We start from the raw sequence: 19,362 nt of genomic DNA on the forward strand, positions 1-19,362 counted from the left end.
AGCTGAGTTGCTGAAGCTGTTTACTGACCTATTTCTGTAATGTGTCCCTGAATCCTGGAGCAACAGCATAGAATTCTTACTCTTAATTTTCCCCATTTCTGAACAGCTCTACTAATCACTTATTGCCTGAAGTTAAACACTTAAACTCACCTCTGTTCATCGTAATTACAAATAAAGCCGATATTCATAGAGCAAAAGTCCCCTAACACTTTTAATGTGTCTCAGAGGTAACACAACACATTTGTATGTGTTCACTCAGTGTGTACCGAATGATGAGTATGCAATGCAATATAATCCTAGCTCTATCTCTATTCTATCACTAACAAGACTAGCCACTGCCACGCACACACGCTAGCAAGACTAGCCACATCCATACGCACACACTAACAAGACTAACCACCACCACACACACACGCTAACAAGACTAGCTGCCACCATAAACACACACGCTAACAAGACTAGCTGCCACCATAAACACACACGCTAACAAGACTAGCTGCCACCATACACACACACGCTAACAAGACTAGCTGCCACCATACACACACGCACACGCTAACAAGACTAGCCACCTCCATACGCACACACTAACAAGACTAACCACCACCATACACACACACGCTAACAAGACTAGCTGCCACCATACACACACACGCTAACAAGACTAGCTGCCACCATACACACACACGCTAACAAGACTAGCTGCCACCATACACACACACACACACACACACACTAACAAGACTAGCTGCCACCATACACACACAGGCTAACAAGACTAGCTGCCACCATACACATACAGGCTAACAAGACTAGCCGCCACTATACACACATGCTAACAAGACTAACCACCACAACACACATGCTAACAAGGCAAAATGCTACTAACAAACAAACACACACAATACCAACACTAAACACATCGCACGCAATGAAAGGGTACAGAATCTCAGAGACTTCCCGACCACTTTCCAAGTGACACACAAAGGAAAGAAATCAAATGTATTCTTAATGGATTTCTGGTTCAGTGGAAATATCCTTACACATATTTCAGCAGAAAGTCCTACTGGAAGACAGTTCAGACTGGAGATTAGCCGAGTGGACCTTTATTCTGTTTCTGGATGAAGATGAATGGAAGCCTTGGCTCCAGAGGATACTCCTTCAGAGCAGATTCCTTTCAGAAAATAGAATGTGACTCTGTAGTTTTCAGGAAGTTCCCAAGCCCTGACTCTTTGTACAGGGTCCTGACCTCATTCAGCTTCAACATCCAGTCTCCACTCATATGAAGCCAATCTGGACTCAGATTATCTGCCCTTCAGTCCATGTACAACAGCATCATTTCCATCAAACAATGAAAGGGTGGAGGACTGTGTCCCACCTCCTTCAATTCAGGGCCTTATCAGTGCCTTCATTGAGTTGCAGAGTGGAGAGGTGGAGGTTTTTAGACTGGACCACTCCTTGGGTCTGAGCAAACACCTTAAAGGGGTGATCAGCAATTTATACAGGTATTGTTTATTACATAATTAACCCTTAGACTCCAAAGAGCAGGTCCCCCAAACTGTCTGTTATGAACTTGAAGAAAAGCTACAGAAACAGTGCCGTGAACTGCTGCGAGAGAAAACTTAGGGTTAAGATTTTGGTTAGGAGTAGAAGCAGGGTTGTGTACTTAATTGTATGGTTAAGTTTATGTCTAAGGGTAGGGTTATGTTTCAGGTTTGGCATAGGTGCATGTGTGGGCGTAAATAAGGGTAAGTATATGATTATATTAAGGCAGGATTAAGATTTTTCATGCTTAATAGGTATCAAAATCTTGTGTACAATTATGAAAAGCAAGCTATGTTTAATACACACTGCGTGAATCATGAAAATTGCCTTATTGTCAAATATGTACAAATTCATGTTGCCCTGCACATGGCTGCCCTACGGTAAAGTACAGTCTAAAATTGTATTATTTGATTAAGTTTAACAGTTACGCTTCCCATTGAGATATCACATAACAGTGTGTCTATTTCCTGAAGGAGCTGGAAACTGTCTCCTCAGATGGAAGTTAAAACATATTGCTATTGAATTTTTAATTCAATGAAGGGCACTAGTGCAGCTTCAGTATTTGGAATGACAGTTTATCGATAAGGCCTTTGGAGGGTGAATTTCCAGCTCTTAGTTTCAAGCAAATTCCAGATCATTGAGGAACCAGTTCTTGGCTCTTGTAACACTCCGTATACCTTGGAACCGGAGACTAACAAGAAAAATGACAGTAAACAGAAACATGCACAATTTGGGGTTTGCTTTTATAAATTAAATAGGATAACTTACAGGCATAATACACAACTCAACACTCAATACACAGCATGAGTTCATCTACCCAATCCTATCATCATTATCATCATCAACTCTACTAAAGCACTGCCATGACTCCGTTTCAAAACACCACCCATCTTAAAGACACAGCTCTGTTTCTAGGTTTCAGAATATCTGGGAAACTATTTATTATTCTCATCTGTTATGTATCTCTGTTGGATTTACAAGATCTGAGTGCAACATTCAATACCATATATTACATCATTTTACTATACAGGCTAGAAGTGTTAAATGGAATTGCAAGAATATGATTAGTCTGTTTTAGATCCTACTTGACCTGTAGTAATCAGTGTGTAAATGTACATAGAGAAACAAAAGTATTTACCAATGTTAAATATGCAGTTCATTCCATTTTGTAAACAGCTTCCAAATAAGTGGAATAGAGAAAAGGATTGTCCCGGATGGAAGGCAGCCTCAGACGCCTTACAAGGCAGTGTCCTTATTTTGGCTGAATTCTGAAGGCAACATGACATATGTCCTCAGAGATTGATGCAGCTCTGAGTCCCAGTATTCAGATTTAAAAGCATACCGGATGGAATCAGCTCTCCAGAAGAGTTTGTGTACAAATGTAAGTTGTTTTATGTCATTGTATATAGGGGCGGGCACATCTCCTCCTTAAAGCCATTCTCTCCACACAAGCTCCCACAGAAGAGCTAAAATAAGAGTGAAAAATGGCTGCCGCCACTAAGGTATCCATTCTGTCTCTGAGGTAAGTTACAGGTATACACTGAGGTATGCTAAGTGGCAAACTTGAGTGAGAGCCCTGAGTAGGGTTCATGAGCACAATCCACTAGACGTAATTACATATGCTGACTTCTGAAGAATGTCCAGAATGTGCTACCTAATGAGAGGGCTGCTGCCCTAATGACTGACTGAGAACAAAACTCTATGGTGTGTATATATAGATATAGGGGTGGCACGGTGGTGCAGCAGGTAGTGTCACAGGGCTCCAGGGGCCTGGAGGTTGTGGGTTCGATTCCTGCTCCGGGTGACTGTCTGTGAGGAGTTGGTGTGTTCTCCTCAAGTGGGTTTCCTCCCACAGTCCAAAAACACACGTTGGTAAGTGGATTGGCGACTCAAAAGTGCCAATAGGTCTGTGTGTGTGTGTGTTGCCCTGTGAAAGACTTTCAGGGTGTGTTCCTGCCTTGCGCCCAATGATTCCAGGTAGGCTCTGGACCCACCATGACCCTGAACAGGATAAGCGGTTACAGTTAATGAATGAATGAATATATATATATATACCTACCTGGAATCATTGGGCGCAAGGCGGGAACACACCCTGGAGGGGGCGCCAGTCCTTCACAGGGCAACACAGACACACCTACTGACAATTTTGAGTCGCCAATCCACCTACCAATGTGTGTTTTTGAACTGTGGGAGGAAACCGGAGCACCCGGAGGAAACCCACGCAGACACGGGGAGAACACACCAACTCCTCACAGACAGTCACCTGGAGCGGGAATCGAACCCACAACCTCCACGCTCCTGGAGCAGTGTGACTGCGACACTACCTGGTGTGTGTGTGTGTGTGTGTGTGTGTGAGAGAGAGAGAGAGAGAGAGAGACGACTAGGGAATGTTGTCTATAACTATAACATTAAATTTGTCTGTTAGGAGACATATAATCAATAAACTTTTCTTTTTAATGTTTTTTTACACATTGTGTAATTGCCATTAGTTTTGTCAGTTTGTTCTACATCACTGTCCTGAGGAGGATGGCTTCCCCTTCCGAGTTTTGGCTCCTCTCAAGGTTTCTTCCTCATGCTCTGAGGGAATTTTTTTTCCTGACACTGTCGCCTCTGTGGCGCTCACTTGGGGCTTGGACCGGGAATTCTGTAAAGCTGCTTTGTGCTGAGGAACACTATAAATAAAAACCGAATGGAAATCAAAACCACACAATCCACAAAATCACAACAATCAGGACATCATCAAGGACCCCAATGAGTAAAGGCTACCCAGACCCTGTCTGTCTACGACTTTCTATACAGAGACCAGGACTTTTGGAGCTTCTGTGTGGCCCTATAGAGTTTATGAGGATGAAGATGAGAACAAGGAAGAGTCACAGTGAAGCGTCTCCTCTGACAGCAGCTATTTTTATGAGACATATCTGCTGCTCTGCACTAAGCTGCTGCAGAGCAGATATTAAACAGTCTGCAGGGTTTATTTCAGACCCAGTTTGCAGGCCACATGTCGCCAACATCTGGAAGCAGACTCAAATGCAGCTGTGTTCATAAATCACAAGTTTAATTCCAGATGTTTTCTGACAGATATTCAAGCATATTACTATATAACAACAAGGCAGCTGCTACATAACTACAGGTTATGGCTGAAGTGCAGAAAACCATATGTTCTCATAAATAAGGTTTCTTAAACAGCTGGAAGTACAGTTCTAGATAATTTTACCTGCTTTAGTCCTTTATATGATGTGGATGACTGTCACACACCTCATTACCAAACTTAGTTATATTATTAGCAATTTGAATTATGCATTTAACATTACCATAACCTTAAGATGACCTCCTTGTTTCTACATTCACTGTCCATCCTCTCAGCTCCACTGACCAGACAGGAGCACTTTAGAAACGTAGTTCTACAGTTACAGACTGTATTCCACCTGTTGCTTTGTATAATTTGTCAGCTCCTTTCACCCTCTTCTTCAGCACCCAGGACCCCCACAGTGTAGGTATGGTTTGGTTGGTGGATCATCCTCAGCGCTGCAGTGACACTGACGTGGTGGTGTGTCCAAGTCAGCTTGAGTGGATCAGACACAGCTGTGCCTGCTGGAGTTTTTAAACATTGTGTCCACTCACTGTCCACTCTGTTAGACACTCCTACATTGTAGATGTAAAGTCAGAGACAGTAGCTCCACTATTCTCAGTCCAGCAGTGACACTGAGGGCTTTAAAAAATAAGGATTAACTGAGATGAATAAGAAGCAGGAGGCTGGTAAGGGTGTAAAAGTTTATTACATGTGTACTGAAGTGAGTGGAGCATCAGGTGAGGAAGTGCTGGATATTCCTTCCAATATATGATAAGTTTAATGTCAGAAATCAACAATGCTCAAAGTCTAGAAGACATTGCATTGTTTTGACTACTGCGGCATACAGGGCAGAGGAGATCAGTGCGGGGTTGCGCTTTCATAAAGGCCCATACATCACTACAGGGATAAGATTGTAGAGATTATTACTGAGGGCATAAACAATAGATATACAAGAGCCATCATGTCCATCTTCTGCTCCTGTGAGGGCTGATTCACGGCTGAGTCATTATGCTGGTGAAAGAGAGAGAGAGAGAGATATTAAACTTGGAACTAATTCACTGTAATTCAGTTTGTAAATTACAGTACCTTTTTTCTTGTAGTGAATAAAATGATAAATGAAAGCCTACTCTAGAAAAAAAAACAAAGACAACACTCAACTCGTAAGTTTATCAAGAACTCATTAGCATAATTAACCAAATTAACAAGAAATCATTGCTTTAACCTTGTGCTTGGTTTAGAATGTTAGTAAAGCTGCAGTGCGCCACCTACTGTCTGCTTCATGCTGTTGTAATTTACTGCATTTGGAGCAACCAGACTTCAAGCTATTTGTCTGTTTCTGAATTCTGAAGTCAATACTCCCTAAATATAATTATAAATAAATATAATTCAATTATAATTCAATAAGTTTTATTGTTTATATATATATATTTCTTTTTTTAATTTGTATTAAGTTTTTTTGTGTGAAGCTGTAAATATTAATAATGAAATGTTCTAATAAAAATTATTTTCTGAATGAAGTTATAATGAGTATCGGGGGTGATTTGGATTTTTCAATCATTAAATAATTAAATAAAATACTTAATTAAAGTAATGTTTAACCTGCTGCAAGTGTGGTTAATTGATAAAAGGCAGTGACTACTGGATGAGGACTGGTGATAAACCCCTGACCTCATTTGGCTCACTTGTGATGGTTGCTATGGTAACAATATCATTTCATATCTCTCACCTGTCACGGTTACCGTGGCGAACGTGTCTCCGGTTCCCACGTGGTTGGTGGCCACACACTTGTAGACCCCACTGTCGGACACTTTGAGTTGAGCGATGGTCAGCTTGCCGTTCTGGGTGATCTTCGCCGCTGAGGACATAGAGGCCCCGCCCTCGCGGATCCAGCGGTAGGTGATTGGATGAGAGCCGTGAGCGATGCACTGCAGAAGGAGAGGGTCGCCGCGGCGAGCTGCAACCACGTCAGGAACCGAGGTGGCGTAGGGCGGGGCTAGGGACACGAGAGTAAATACAGTATCAGTAGCGAATCAGGTCAAGTAAACAGAGGTGTGTGTGCGTGTACGTGAGAGAAAGAGAGGCGTAGTGTGTATACGTCTTAAACGTGAAGTTCCCTTCAATAGTTTTGTGTCACATTAGTTTTCAAATTTGTCCTAAGAGCAGACATTGACTATCTTTTTGTCCAGAGGGGGTTAAAACAAAAGTCTAAGTGCTGACCTCACAATGCTGTGTTGTCACCATTGCCTTTATTTGCGATGCTGGGAAATGGACAAAAAAAAAAAAAAAAAAGCTTTCCTTGTAAAATTGACAAGTGTTGCAAAATTATATATATATATATATATAAAAAAAAAAAAAAAAACAAGAAAAAAAACCCTGGAGGATATAAAGTTTGAAGGCCTGTGTGTCTCCAAACTTTGGACTGTCTGGGATTAGCCCCCCATTGTTTGCTGTGGTTCTTTGTAAATCTGCACTGTTCCATGTGTAGCCTGCATGTCTCCGTTACGTTTTCTATCCCGAAATGCACTTTAAACAGTGAACACAGTCTTTAGCCGTCAATAAAATCCAAAGTCCCGCCGAGGGAGCCGAGCTGAGGGAGATAAACCCAAGGCCCTGATAACCCTGGTCCACACCGCGCGGGGTAGAATGAAGATTTATTTCAGCTCTTCCACGTGATCTCGGTTAAATGAAATATTTATCAGTAGCTTTGCCCCCTGGTGGACTAATCATGAAGAGCAAGACAACAGGCTTTATACCAGCGGTGCCCAAAACCAAACACTGTGGCTATGCTAGACATCAAACCTACAGTCTCCCAGTGACAGGGCTAATGCTTTTTAATATATATTTTTTCTAATACATAATAATCAAAGTAAATATTTAATATTTAATCTTCTCTGGACCCACCACGATCCTGAACTGGATAAGCGGTTACAGATAATTAATGAATGAATGAATGAATATTTAATCTTCTTAATATTTAGTAAGTAATTTACTTACTGTCCACTTCCAGCTGCACATAAGCTTCTTGGTAGCCTGCAGCATTTGTGGCATTACAGATGTACTGACCTGAGGAGAGAGAGAGAGAGAGAGAGAGAGAGAGAGAGAGAGAGATTCACTCTAAACATGATATAAAGCAGTAGTTCTTAATCCTGGCCCTAAAGAACCACTGCCCTTATGTTGTAATGTTCACCACACTCTAAAACTCAAAGTTCACTGCAGGAGGGGCTTGGTTATTAGGGCATTATTTGCAGGGGTACACCAGATGTTACATACACACCCATATGGATTTAGACACCCACACACTCACAAATTCAATTTAATACATTCCCCTACTTTAACCACAGATATAATTACTACTTCTACCACTACTACTACTTCTGCTACTGCTGCTGCTGCTATTGCTACTGCTACTGCAGCTATTGCTACTACTAATTCTACCACTACCAATACTGCTACTGCTACTCCTACTGCTACCACTACTACCACCACTGATACTACTTCTGCTACTGCTGCTATTCCTACTCCTACTGCTACCACCACTACAGCCACTAATACTACCACTACTGCTACTGCTACTCCTACTGCTACCACCACTACAGCCACTAATACTACCACTACTGCTACTGCTACTCCTACTGCTACCACTTCTCCCACTACTGCTACTACTTCTCCCACTACTATTACTACCACCACTAGTACTACTGCAACCACTTCTACCACTACTGCTCCTACTACTGCTACCACTACTACTACTATTACTACCACCACTACTACTACTACTACCACTACTTACTCTAAACGTAAGTCTTATGCTTTCCCTAACCCTTACCCTTACCAAAAACCTGGCACACGCGCACACACACACACACACACACAATTTGTTGTACCTGAATCCTGCCGTCCCACATTACTCAGGGTGAGAGTTCCTCCAGAGGTTTTGTGTTGCCACGGCAATGGGGCACGCAGCTTCGACCATGTAATTATGGGAGTTGGGGAACCTGAAATTGAGTGATTGAAGAAATTAATAAAACTGAGCTTATCATCTGAAATGAACTGATATAAATTAAGCAGTGTAAACTAAATAAAAATATACACAAAATTATTTGAATCAAAACAGTGTTATAATATTCTCTGTCTGCCCCATGTGGGTGGGCTGCCCAGTGGAGCATGGACTTCTCATTCATCATCACATTTAAATAAGGATTATTAATATAAAGCAGTGATAATATAGAGTATAATACATTTATTCAAAACTGCAACTACTTATAGAAAAAAACAAAAATAAAGTGATTGTGCTTAACAGTCATTGTTAAACATATTTGCTCTTAATTGCTTCCCTGCTCAAAAAAAAAAAAAAAAATATTATAAAACAGCTTCTTGAGAGAAAAAGTCTAAAACCTGCACATTTTCTTTCTGCAAAAACAACACATTTAATCCCCTCATATCTTTGGTGACTGGTATGACTTGCTTTGAGATATGACTCATCATATTTTCTTGTTTTCCCTTTGGAAGTTGTGGCTTTAGAAAACTAATCATCCACTGCAAATTTAGCTCTCACAAACTTGTCCATCTTTTGCTAGCAGTGCACAAACATGTGTAGCTTATTTGCTTTATTTCTCACCTCTGACCTGTAAGGAAACTTATTTATAAATGTCCAGCACATTGTGACTTGTTTTGGCACATGTTTAAACTTAAGAAAAAAAATCCAAAATCTACTAAAATTTTCAGACTCTTATGTTAATAAACAAATTCATACACAGATATGTTGTGAATTGCTCTGTTTGATCTGGTGTTTGGTCTAGTTTTGTTCTGGTGTTTGGTCTAGTTTCGTTTAGGTATTGCTCAGGTGTTTGGTCTAGTTTCGTTTAGGCGTTTGCTCTGGTGTTTGGTCTATTTTCGTTCTGGTGTTTGGTCTAGTTTCGTTTAGGTATTGCTCAGGTGTTTGGTCTAGTTTCGTTTAGGCGTTTGCTCTGGTGTTTGGTCTAGTTTCGTTCTGGTGTTTGGTCTAGTTTCGTTTAGGTATTGCTCAGGTGTTTGGTCTAGTTTCGTTTAGGCGTTTGCTCTGGTGTTTGGTCTAGTTTCGTTCTGGTGTTTGGTCTAGTTTCGTTTAGGTATTGCTCAGGTGTTTGGTCTAGTTTCGTTTAGGCGTTTGCTCTGGTGTTTGGTCTAGTTTCGTTCTGGTGTTTGGTCTAGTTTCGTTTAGGTATTGCTCAGGTGTTTGGTCTAGTTTCGTTTAGGCGTTTGCTCTGGTGTTTGGTCTAGTTTCGTTCTGGTGTTTGGTCTAGTTTCGTTCTGGTGTTTGGTCTAGTTTCGTTTAGGTATTGCTCAGGTGTTTGGTCTAGTTTCGTTTAGGCGTTTGCTCTGGTGTTTGGTCTAGTTTCGTTCTGGTGTTTGCTCTGTTTTCGTTCAGGTGTTTGGTCTAGTTTCGTTCTGGTGTTTAGTCTAGTTTCGTTCTGGTGTTTGGTCTAGTTTCGTTCTGGTTTTTAGTCTAGTTTTGTTCTGGTGTTTGCTCTAGTTTCGTTCAGGTGTTTGCTCTGGTGTTATGTTATTTCTGTTATAACCTGACCCTACATAACAAGGGATTTCCAATACAGTGGGCCCAGAGTTTGATTCAAGTTACCGGTCGCTTGACAGTGCATGGTGACCGTCTGACTCTCTACTGCAGTGATGTCTGTCTGAGAGACAGAGGCTCTGGGCTCCACCATGGCTCTGCCTTCCGTCTTCAGCTCCACCTTCTGCTCATCCGAACCCCACTTGTTCTGAGCACGGCATACATATGTCCCAGCATCATCTGCGGCATTCACTGTCACCTACAGGTAAGTGCAACAATAATAAACAAACACAAGTTTAACATATTATTTATATAGTGAATTTTAAACAGTTAAACTGTTTTGATAAGCCAAAGATTAGTAATTGCAGTACCAGTGAAATCAATAAAGAAATTAAGGCTCCAAAAACATTATTATTATTTTTGTTTTTACCATTAGTTGATGTACACATATGATAGACTTTAAATGACTAGCTGAAGGGGTAGAGGGAGGGACATTATACACATCACACTTGATGTGAAAGAAAGAAAGAAAGAAAGAAAGAAAGAAAGAAGGGACAATTGTAATCTCTTGGACACCTGGTTACAGATGTCTACCACCTCACCGGGGATCAAACTCCAAATCAATGGCTGTGACTGGTAATAATAATTAACTAATAATTAATTAATTGTATCAATAATGTATTAATTTATAATATATTTAAACTTATTTAAATATTTTAATAATTAAAATGTACCTGCAGTGCCAGTTTGCTGTCTGTCGTCGTGGACGCAAGAACTGTCTCGCTTCCTGCTTCCTGTTTAATCCAAGAAATTGAGGGGCGGGGCTTCCCAGAGGCAGAGCAATCTAGACGTAAAGCCCCACCCACTCTCACTGTCACAGGACCCGTGGGGGTTACCCGCACTTTTGGAACCTCTGTCTCACAAACACACACAGGCACATGTTTTTTCCAATGGCGTACTTGTTTGTGATCATGGATCAAGAAAAAAATCTCCTTAAAACCTCCTTAAATTTGCTTAAATTAATTTAACATATTTTTAAAGAAAGTTTTTGGGCATTTCCATCCATGATGCAACTTTGACATCATGTAAATTAACGATAGAAAATGTTCGCAATAGAAATGTGAGGTTTTAGTTAATCAGTGACATGCTTAACGAGACTGCGCATGAACAATAATCTGTAATATTCTCACTCTGTGTGTCTCTCTCTCTCTCTTTCTCTCTCTCTCACACACACACACACACACACACACACACGACTCACGTTTGATTGTCAGTACAGCTGTAATGGTTGTTTTCCCCTGCGAGTTGGTTGCTATGCATCGATACTGCCCCTGGTTGCTAACGCGAACCTTTGCAATCGTCAGAACAGAACCGTCAGGGCCAACTTTAACATTATCTAGAACAAAGAACAAATTCAAACCAGGTATTAAAGTAACATCAAATTACATTCACATTGTAAATACACTACTTATTTACAGACACAAAAATACCAGAGGGATGGTTCTTAATGGTCAAATGTGAGGGAAGTCTTTTCCTCTTTTTCTGCTTGAGTCATATTGATTACATTTTATTTTTAAACATTTATCAGATAATCAATTTACTACAGGAATGTTCATGAATAGGAATTTTAAAAAATTAAATAAAACACGGTGCATATTAGTTACACATTTGTAGCATGATCAAATAAATACTGAACCACGGAAATAAGGATAAGAGAGCAGTAACCATACACAGATTGCGTTCTAAACATGTATAATTATTAAAATTATTTAATATTATATTCTGCATTTTCTTGTTTAACATCTCAAATATCAAATGTATTAAGTTTATATTTCTTATTATGAGAGTACAGTGTAGTTTTTATATGATTTTATATGATTTAATTTCTGACCAGAGAGCCTCTAATGTGCAATAATATGCACATTACATCAGCAGCTTACATACTCCAAATACTGACACAATTCTGAATATAAATCACGCTTATTCCACTTCTAATGTTGACGAGAGAAATGGACCCTTTGCAGTCCACACTTTTCCACCCTTTACTTAGAGGCGCATGCTCTCACAGATATTAATTTATTTAAAAAACCACAACAGATATTGGACTGGACCAATATAATGTACATCTTGCAAACCAAGCTTTTGTAAAACACATTTCATGAATTTAGATCTTTCTGATGTGTAATACAGAACTCTCCGCATCTGGATCAGAGGTTATGCCATTCCTGTGCCTAAAGGTGGTGATGATGTAGATCCAACTTAAACCTCTAGTGACTATCTATGTTTATGTCGTCCTTTAAATCTACAGTTGTTGATTTTAATGCTGTGAATATGACTAACCTCAGAGGATCTAGCACCGAACAAGTCACAGGGCATAATAAGTACATTGGCATAAGGCTGAGTTTATGGATGATAAACTCACATTTAAATCTCTTATAAAAGAACGAGTCAGTGGGTGTAGGCAGAAGCTTGGATTTCTTCATGGAAATAAATCCTGTCTGCCTATGAATGCCAGGAAAAGGTTTTTAGAGGCAGCTCTACTGTCGGTTCTGAATAATGATGATATAATTTATAGAGAGGCATGCATTTGCCAGTGCCCACAAACCACGAAACTCAATCTATCACTGCACTCTGAGATTCAGCACTCACCACTGCAGACTGCAATGTTGGTTTGTCCTCATTCGCAGAACAAGAAACAAACCTTAATTCGAAGCAGCATCTGCAGATCAATCTTATTTAATTTACATTTTGGTAATATTTTATACTTGTTATTCTCTATCGTGTATTGCTGCAATTGCTTGGCTGCCACCGTCAACGTATTTTTTCATGAATATTAAGGTTATATGGTTTAATTATTATTGATCTGCATTAGTGAAATAATACATGCAAACGTCTTAAGATGCAATCTGCATACACTTAGAATAGTCTTACAACATTGCTATTATAAGGAATTTTAGATACTGCCACTATGTAAAGCTGTTTTCATTTGCCAACGCACAGTCAGTGTGTTGTGTGGTTACAAACCGATATTTAAGTGGTTTTCAGTCTCAGACCCCCTACACTGCACACTTTAGTGTTTACCATCTGATAACAATTTAATCTGATGTGAACCCACATCATCTCATTACAAAATTTTCCTGAGCTGAACCAGCTGTGTGTAGATTCAAGAAAACCCTACATCAAGAAATGTGGAGTACAGGTGTGCCTCAAGGTTCTGTATTAGGACCCAACCCAATTTTCAGCACACAGATGATATTTAATCAAATTTAAGCAATTTAAATATAATAAGCAATTATAATTAATTAAGCAATTTTATATAATAAATTATATTTATGAATATTAATTTTTGGACATATGTTTTTATCAGTCTATCTCACTTGAGATGATTTTCCTTCCCAGAATAACCCTGGTTATGCTTCATAGTGTGGGTCCCTCAGAATGGGGTGACCATGTTTTGACTGTAAGGAACACATATAGTAATTCTGACACATATAGGCCGCTTAGGAGTTTCCATGTTCTCCCTGTGTCTGCGTGGGTTTCCTCCGGGGTCTCCGGTTTCCTCCCACAGTCCAAAAACATGGAGGGTAGGTGAATTGGCTTCTGTAATAACTGTCCTGGTGTGTGAGTGAATGTGTGTGTGCCCAGATATGGATCGGCGCTCTGTCCTGGGTGAAATCCTAGTGCCCGATGCAGTCCTCCAGGTGGATGGTCGTTTCTGGTCGAGAGTACGCTGTGCGCGTTTGGCTGCCGCTTCTTGCCAGTGTGTGTGTGAATTGAGCGTTCTGAGCAGTGTGGAATGTAAAGCGTCCTTGGGTATCTAGAAAGGCGCTATATAAGTGTAACGATAATAATAATAATAATAATAATAATAATAATAATAATAATAACTTATATGTCAGTATATATTTTAACAAATATTGAACCCCACCTTCTAGCTGCTGGTTGTTGACCCGTTTCCATTCCAGCTGAACGGGCTGAGACCCGCTGACCATGCGACAACGGAAGCTGACCGTCTCATCAGTTTTCACTGCTGCACTCCGTGGCTCAACAGACAGAACTGGCTTCTGAGCCAATGCTGAAACACACAGGCACACACCAACACAAATACTGTTATTACACTTTCCATATTTTTTTAAAATTAAGTTAAGACTTTTTCCAAGCAGGTGTGTTACAGGGAAAGCACTGAGACGTGAGACCCCCACTGGCTTTATAGATAGAAACATAGCCCCCTCAGGCATCACTCTGCACCCACAACTGCCAGGTCTCGCTAATTATCCTCCCTCTCTCGTTCTGGATCAGAGGTGATTAGCGGAATGAGGAAAAAATACCTGCAGAGTTCAGGGGGCTTTCGTTTGAGCTGCAGCTCTCACCCACTGATGGCTGAATGCCCTCCAGAGAATCAGACATGCTGAGTCGATTACTGTTACTCATTCCTCTCCACAGTGCTCCCACATGCTCCCTGTTTATCATTTTAAACTAAAACAGCCCTCACTTCAGTTGTTATCCTCAGAATATTGTTAAATAATGTGCACTGTATTCCCAAAGTTTTGTGGAGACTTGCACATCCGACATTTCCATTCTGACACTGTACATTTTGCAAGAATTAAGTAATAAACTTTAAAAAAATGGGTGGAATATCTTTATTTATTATTTTATAATATTCCAATTTAAAAAATGTATTTTGTATTAAAAAGAAGTTAATCTCTTTACTGGAGATTTATAGAAAGATATAGAAATGATCTGTATTTGAGCCAAGACCGTCGCAGCTCTGTGTGTGTTTTTGTTTGTTTTTTGACTTTGTTCCCATCTCTGTTTAGGGAATGCTTCACATTTTGAAATGGCTGTGAGGATTTCAATGGCATTGGGCCCATGTGAGCACAGTTCTGAACTGCTCTCCATAATCCTGAAAGTATAGGAGGGAGCTCCATCATTCCAGAAAACCACATTCCTCTGATCCACAGCCCAATTCTGTGAAGGAGTATAACCCTCTAACCCATGCCTTACATTGAGGATGGGGAAATTTAGACCTTAGGAGGTTATTCAAGCTGTTTGTGAAAATCTGAATGTCTTTGTCTTTGTTTGTTCAGCAGTTAGAGAATTTCACAGAACTGTAGATCCTACTCCAGAACTGTTAAACTGTAAAGCACCTGGCTGGAGGTAGTCTATATTTAGACGAACTGGTTGAACTTCTGCTATTGAACTGCGGTCAGTGTCTTCTGTGTTAAAGTTTTTATGTTTTGTTTTTTTTTTTTGCTGAAAAGCAAACATTCAGTCACATGTTTCTATGCTTTTGGCTTGTTCAGACCCTCCATGACTTAACACAGCTAGCACAAGTGACTTGGACAATATCTATGAATAATATCTATGCATATCTTCACTGTCCAAAGTTGTGGATGTTTGTGGATGTTTAGTTTAGTAAATCATTGGAACTTAGCAGCTGTCCTTTGCACTGTGGGACATTTAATAGTGAATTTCCAAATGTTCCAAACAATGTTCCAAAACTTACATGGAATAAAATCTTTTTACATAATGCCCTACAAATTTACCCAGTTGGAGGTGCATGTTTTTTTTCTGGACAGTGACATTATTCTGAATCATTAAAAAATAATGAGAGAAACCCAAGCAAAAACGTACACAGACCACTTCTTTACAGTTCAAGCTCATGTTTCCAATGAAGATTAAATCTTTGTTTAAAGACATTTATTATTAAACTATGATTATACAGAATAAAGGCCTGTTAAATTGAATGTAGTTAAATGTACTGTGTCAGTGAAGGGAAACAAACATTCTAAAATGATCCTCAAAAATTTAGTAATGAATTTGTTATGAAGATAGCTCCTGGTTTGGTTATTATATTTTAGAGGATGTTTCACATTAGAAAAAATCATTGTAGAACAATGTGAATCAGTAGTATCTGAATAAAACACATCATTTCATATTTACCTGTTGTTTGATTGTTGATAATAAATTATGTCTGTATCTGTAGTGTAAACATTTGACCCCTGGTTTCTAAACAAATTAAAGGTTGTATGTTTTTTTGAGAATTATGCTTTTCACATTAAACAACTCTTAATGGCTTACGTTTCAACCACTGGATTCTACAGAAATAAAAACAAACCAATCTGTGGACTTCCCCCTCAAAAATATTATAGAACAAATGTCTTGTTAAAGATTACACATTACTACATCAGTTGTGCTCACTGTTATTAAGAATGTTATAGTTTTAAACGGATGTATTATTTATTTATATTTTCATTTAATGATAAATAGAGCTGAATTTGTAAAACGTGCTATAATAATCAGATGTTGCTGCTCACTAAGACCATTTTCGTTTATGTGTTTTTAAAAGGACATTTACATGCAGCAAATGAAAACAATCAAACCTCCACTTCCACAATTTTTCTGTTAACGTTAAAGGCTTCAGAAGCAAAGTATTTAGATTTACAGCCTCTGAGGAGTTAGAAGGAAAACTAATGAGTTAAGTTAGGAATAAATAAAAATAGTTTCATTCTATAAAGTTTTTTACCTGTAAAGAGAAGACTGGACAGAATCACTGTAGCTCTGATTAGATCCATGATGAAAAGACTGATTCTCTGCCTTTCTGTCAATGTCTCACTCTTTTCCCCTTCAGTTCCCCTCCCTCCATCATTTCATCACATTCCCACCCCTTCCCCCATCAACACAAACACACACACACACACACACACACACAGAGTTCTCCAGTCTGTAGGTTGTTGAACTGATTTTAATGTATAAAATTTTTGTGCACGTTTGATGTGTGTGAAGTGTGTATATAAAATGGACATGAACCACATTGTCCAAAAATATAAACTCTGACCTTTATAATGAGTGAAAAAAAAGCCATTTCAGGTTCTTTAATTGAAGACCCAGATGTTCATTTGAACACACAGAGATATAATCTCCATACAAAAGCAAGAAATGAGTCACTCCTAAGATTGCCATAGTCTGTGCTAATTGTGGGCTACAGGAGAATAAATGCCCTTCAGGATTGGGCTGTGGAACAATGGAACTGCGTTCCCTTGAGCGCCATCCTGTGCCTTTACAATGAGTGGGTGTGATGTTTGTGATCCAAAATTAATCATCTGTTATCAGCGACAGATCTCAGTAACATTCTCACGACTGTCATCATATTCTCACAGAAATGCTCCAACATTTAATCAAAGAATCACCAGAAGAGTAAAGGCTGTTAGTGTCTGTGTGTGTGTGTGTGTGTGTGTGTGTGTGTGTGTGTATGTATGTGTTTCAGTGTTTAAGGTGAAGATGAGTTGTAATGTTAAGGCTAGGGTCTAGGTCTAGGGTTAGTGTAAGTGTTAAGTTTAGGTTTAGAGTTAAGCGAGTAAGACGTAACAAAATGTTAATGATAAGTCTCCACAAAATGAATGTAAGTTTATCTAATGTAATCAATTCACAGATACAAGATTGTGTGTGTGTGTGTGTGTGTGTGTGTGTGTGTGTGTTAATTGTGGCCTGGTGAGAGTCCTGTGATCCTGTCTGAATGTCTGAGTCTAATCTGATTTCATGTTTAATCAACACACATTTTCACCGTTTGCACACAGAGGGAGAGTCATCAGTCTGGGTATGGGGGAAGTGTGTGTGTGAGAAAGTTTATTTGCCGGTGTACGTGCCTCTGTTCAGGGCTGTGGTGGATAATAAAGCTGAGTTCTGTATTTATACCAGGAAATACATGCGCGCACACACACACATACACACACATACACACACACACACACACACATATATATAGAAGATATAAATGAAGATAGAAGTAAATGTGATATTATATATATATATAATATCACATTTACTTCTATCTTCATTTTTCATTGTTGACCTAGTTTGGACATGCCAGATGCCATATATATTGTGTCACAACTTCATAACAAACAGATCAATAGAAATGACCACATTGACCACAATCGCAAGTACAGTTGCACAACATGCACTTATATTGCAAATTAAGGTTTTGCCTTTCTCCTGTAAAAAAAATTAAATTATTGAGGCGACATACAGTCTTGTTCTGACATCATCAATATATTTAATGAGGAAAAGGAAATTCATAAAGAAAAAAAGTTTAAAAACTAAATTTAATTCAAATGAAAATAAAGAGAGAAAAGTGGAATCCATAAGAGCCACACAAGACCATATACGTACCACTCTGTAAAACAGATCTTTACACATCCACAGTAGTTTGTGTCCATCCTTCCACTGTGAGAGAACAGCTGAACACTATGGGTCTGGAAGGATATGGAGCCAGAGTCAAAATTTACTCAGGAAAAAAATGAGACCAAAAATGCTGAAACTTCTGATGTTCCCAGAACAACGACCTGGACGTCCCAGAGCAGGACTCTCCTCAAACCTGGTACTGGAGATCTACCACCCTACACAGTTCAACTCTAATCAAACACACCTGATCCAGGTAGAGAAGGCCTTCAGGGCATTTCAATATTAGAGCTGGTGTTGATTCTGAGATCTCCAGGACCTGGATTTAGCAGCTCTGTCCCAGAGCCTAGACCTCAGCATCCATAACAAACTTTTAGCCCTACGTTCACACTAGCAGTTATTATTTGCTAATGACACCCAATGTTTCTCTCTCATGGGTGGGTTCTTGAACACTTGCGATGATGCTTGAGGGGATGAAGCCATTTTCTCACCAGAGAAACAGACAGCGTCCAACATTTTCTTTCATGCTTGATTTTCCTATTAGTTGCCTCTGTACATCTGCAGGGAATCATCACAGGTATGAGCTTCTCCTCCATTATTTAGTCTTAATAGCAGTTTAGATTATGGAATATGCCAATAGCAAAATTTCAACAAGGTGCAAGTGATTGATCCAGGCTACTATCAGAACAATCATTCCTCTGTGTCATGTCTCTGTGTCATAACTCATTTGTGAATTGTCACTCTGCCACCATATCACCTTTGACCCATTCAAAGCTACAAATCAACTGCTCTCATTGGCAATGACTCCCTGTTGCATTCTAATGTGATCGGAGGTAAGTTTTCGAAAGAATTTTGTGATGATGCAGATTTCTTGGAAAGACTGAAAGTGAGCCTTTAGAGTATAATGTTATGTAAATAAAAGCATGTTCAGTGTATACACTTATGAAATGTATTTATTTGTAGAGGAAGTGTCATTTTCTGTGAATCTAATGGATTTAAAAAAAAAGATCTAAATGAA

General features: G+C 39.4%; 1 protein-coding gene across 2 annotated transcripts; it reads right to left on the bottom strand.

Moving 5' to 3' along the window:
* Positions 1–5,285: 5,285 nt before the first annotated feature.
* LOC136686595 (basement membrane-specific heparan sulfate proteoglycan core protein-like) lies at positions 5,286–18,356 on the bottom strand. Of its 2 annotated transcripts, none has more exons than XM_066660488.1 (9): positions 18,336–18,356; positions 14,092–14,238; positions 11,425–11,559; positions 10,898–11,076; positions 10,233–10,422; positions 8,500–8,610; positions 7,610–7,678; positions 6,342–6,608; positions 5,286–5,626 (listed from the first exon to the last, which is right to left on the bottom strand). In XM_066660488.1, exons 2-9 carry the CDS (start codon positions 14,153–14,155, stop codon positions 5,622–5,624), a joined length of 1,020 nt encoding a protein of 339 aa, XP_066516585.1. In that variant the 5' UTR covers positions 14,156–14,238; positions 18,336–18,356; the 3' UTR covers positions 5,286–5,621. The 2 variants fall into 2 exon arrangements, with proteins under 2 accessions (XP_066516585.1, XP_066516584.1); XM_066660487.1 differs by lacking the exon at positions 18,336–18,356 and adding an exon at positions 16,690–16,781.
* Positions 18,357–19,362: the final 1,006 nt, after the last annotated feature.

This window comes from Hoplias malabaricus, chromosome 2 (genome assembly GCF_029633855.1).
Source record: "Hoplias malabaricus isolate fHopMal1 chromosome 2, fHopMal1.hap1, whole genome shotgun sequence".
Classification (NCBI taxonomy): Eukaryota; Metazoa; Chordata; class Actinopteri; order Characiformes; family Erythrinidae; genus Hoplias; species Hoplias malabaricus.

What these genes read in the sequence shown, in the direction of transcription:
- LOC136686595 (XM_066660487.1), bottom strand. Translation starts at nt 16,738, where the DNA reads ATGGATCTAATCAGAGCTACAGTGATTCTGTCCAGTCTTCTCTTTACA. An exon ending in GTCCAGTCTTCTCTTTACAG is followed by an intron (nt 14,239 to 16,689) that starts GTAAAAAACTTT and finishes TGTGTGTTTCAG; the next exon opens with CATTGGCTCAGAAGCCAGTT. An exon ending in TGTGCAGCTGGAAGTGGACA is followed by an intron (nt 6,609 to 7,609) that starts GTAAGTAAATTA and finishes TCGTGTCCCTAG; the next exon opens with CCCCGCCCTACGCCACCTCG.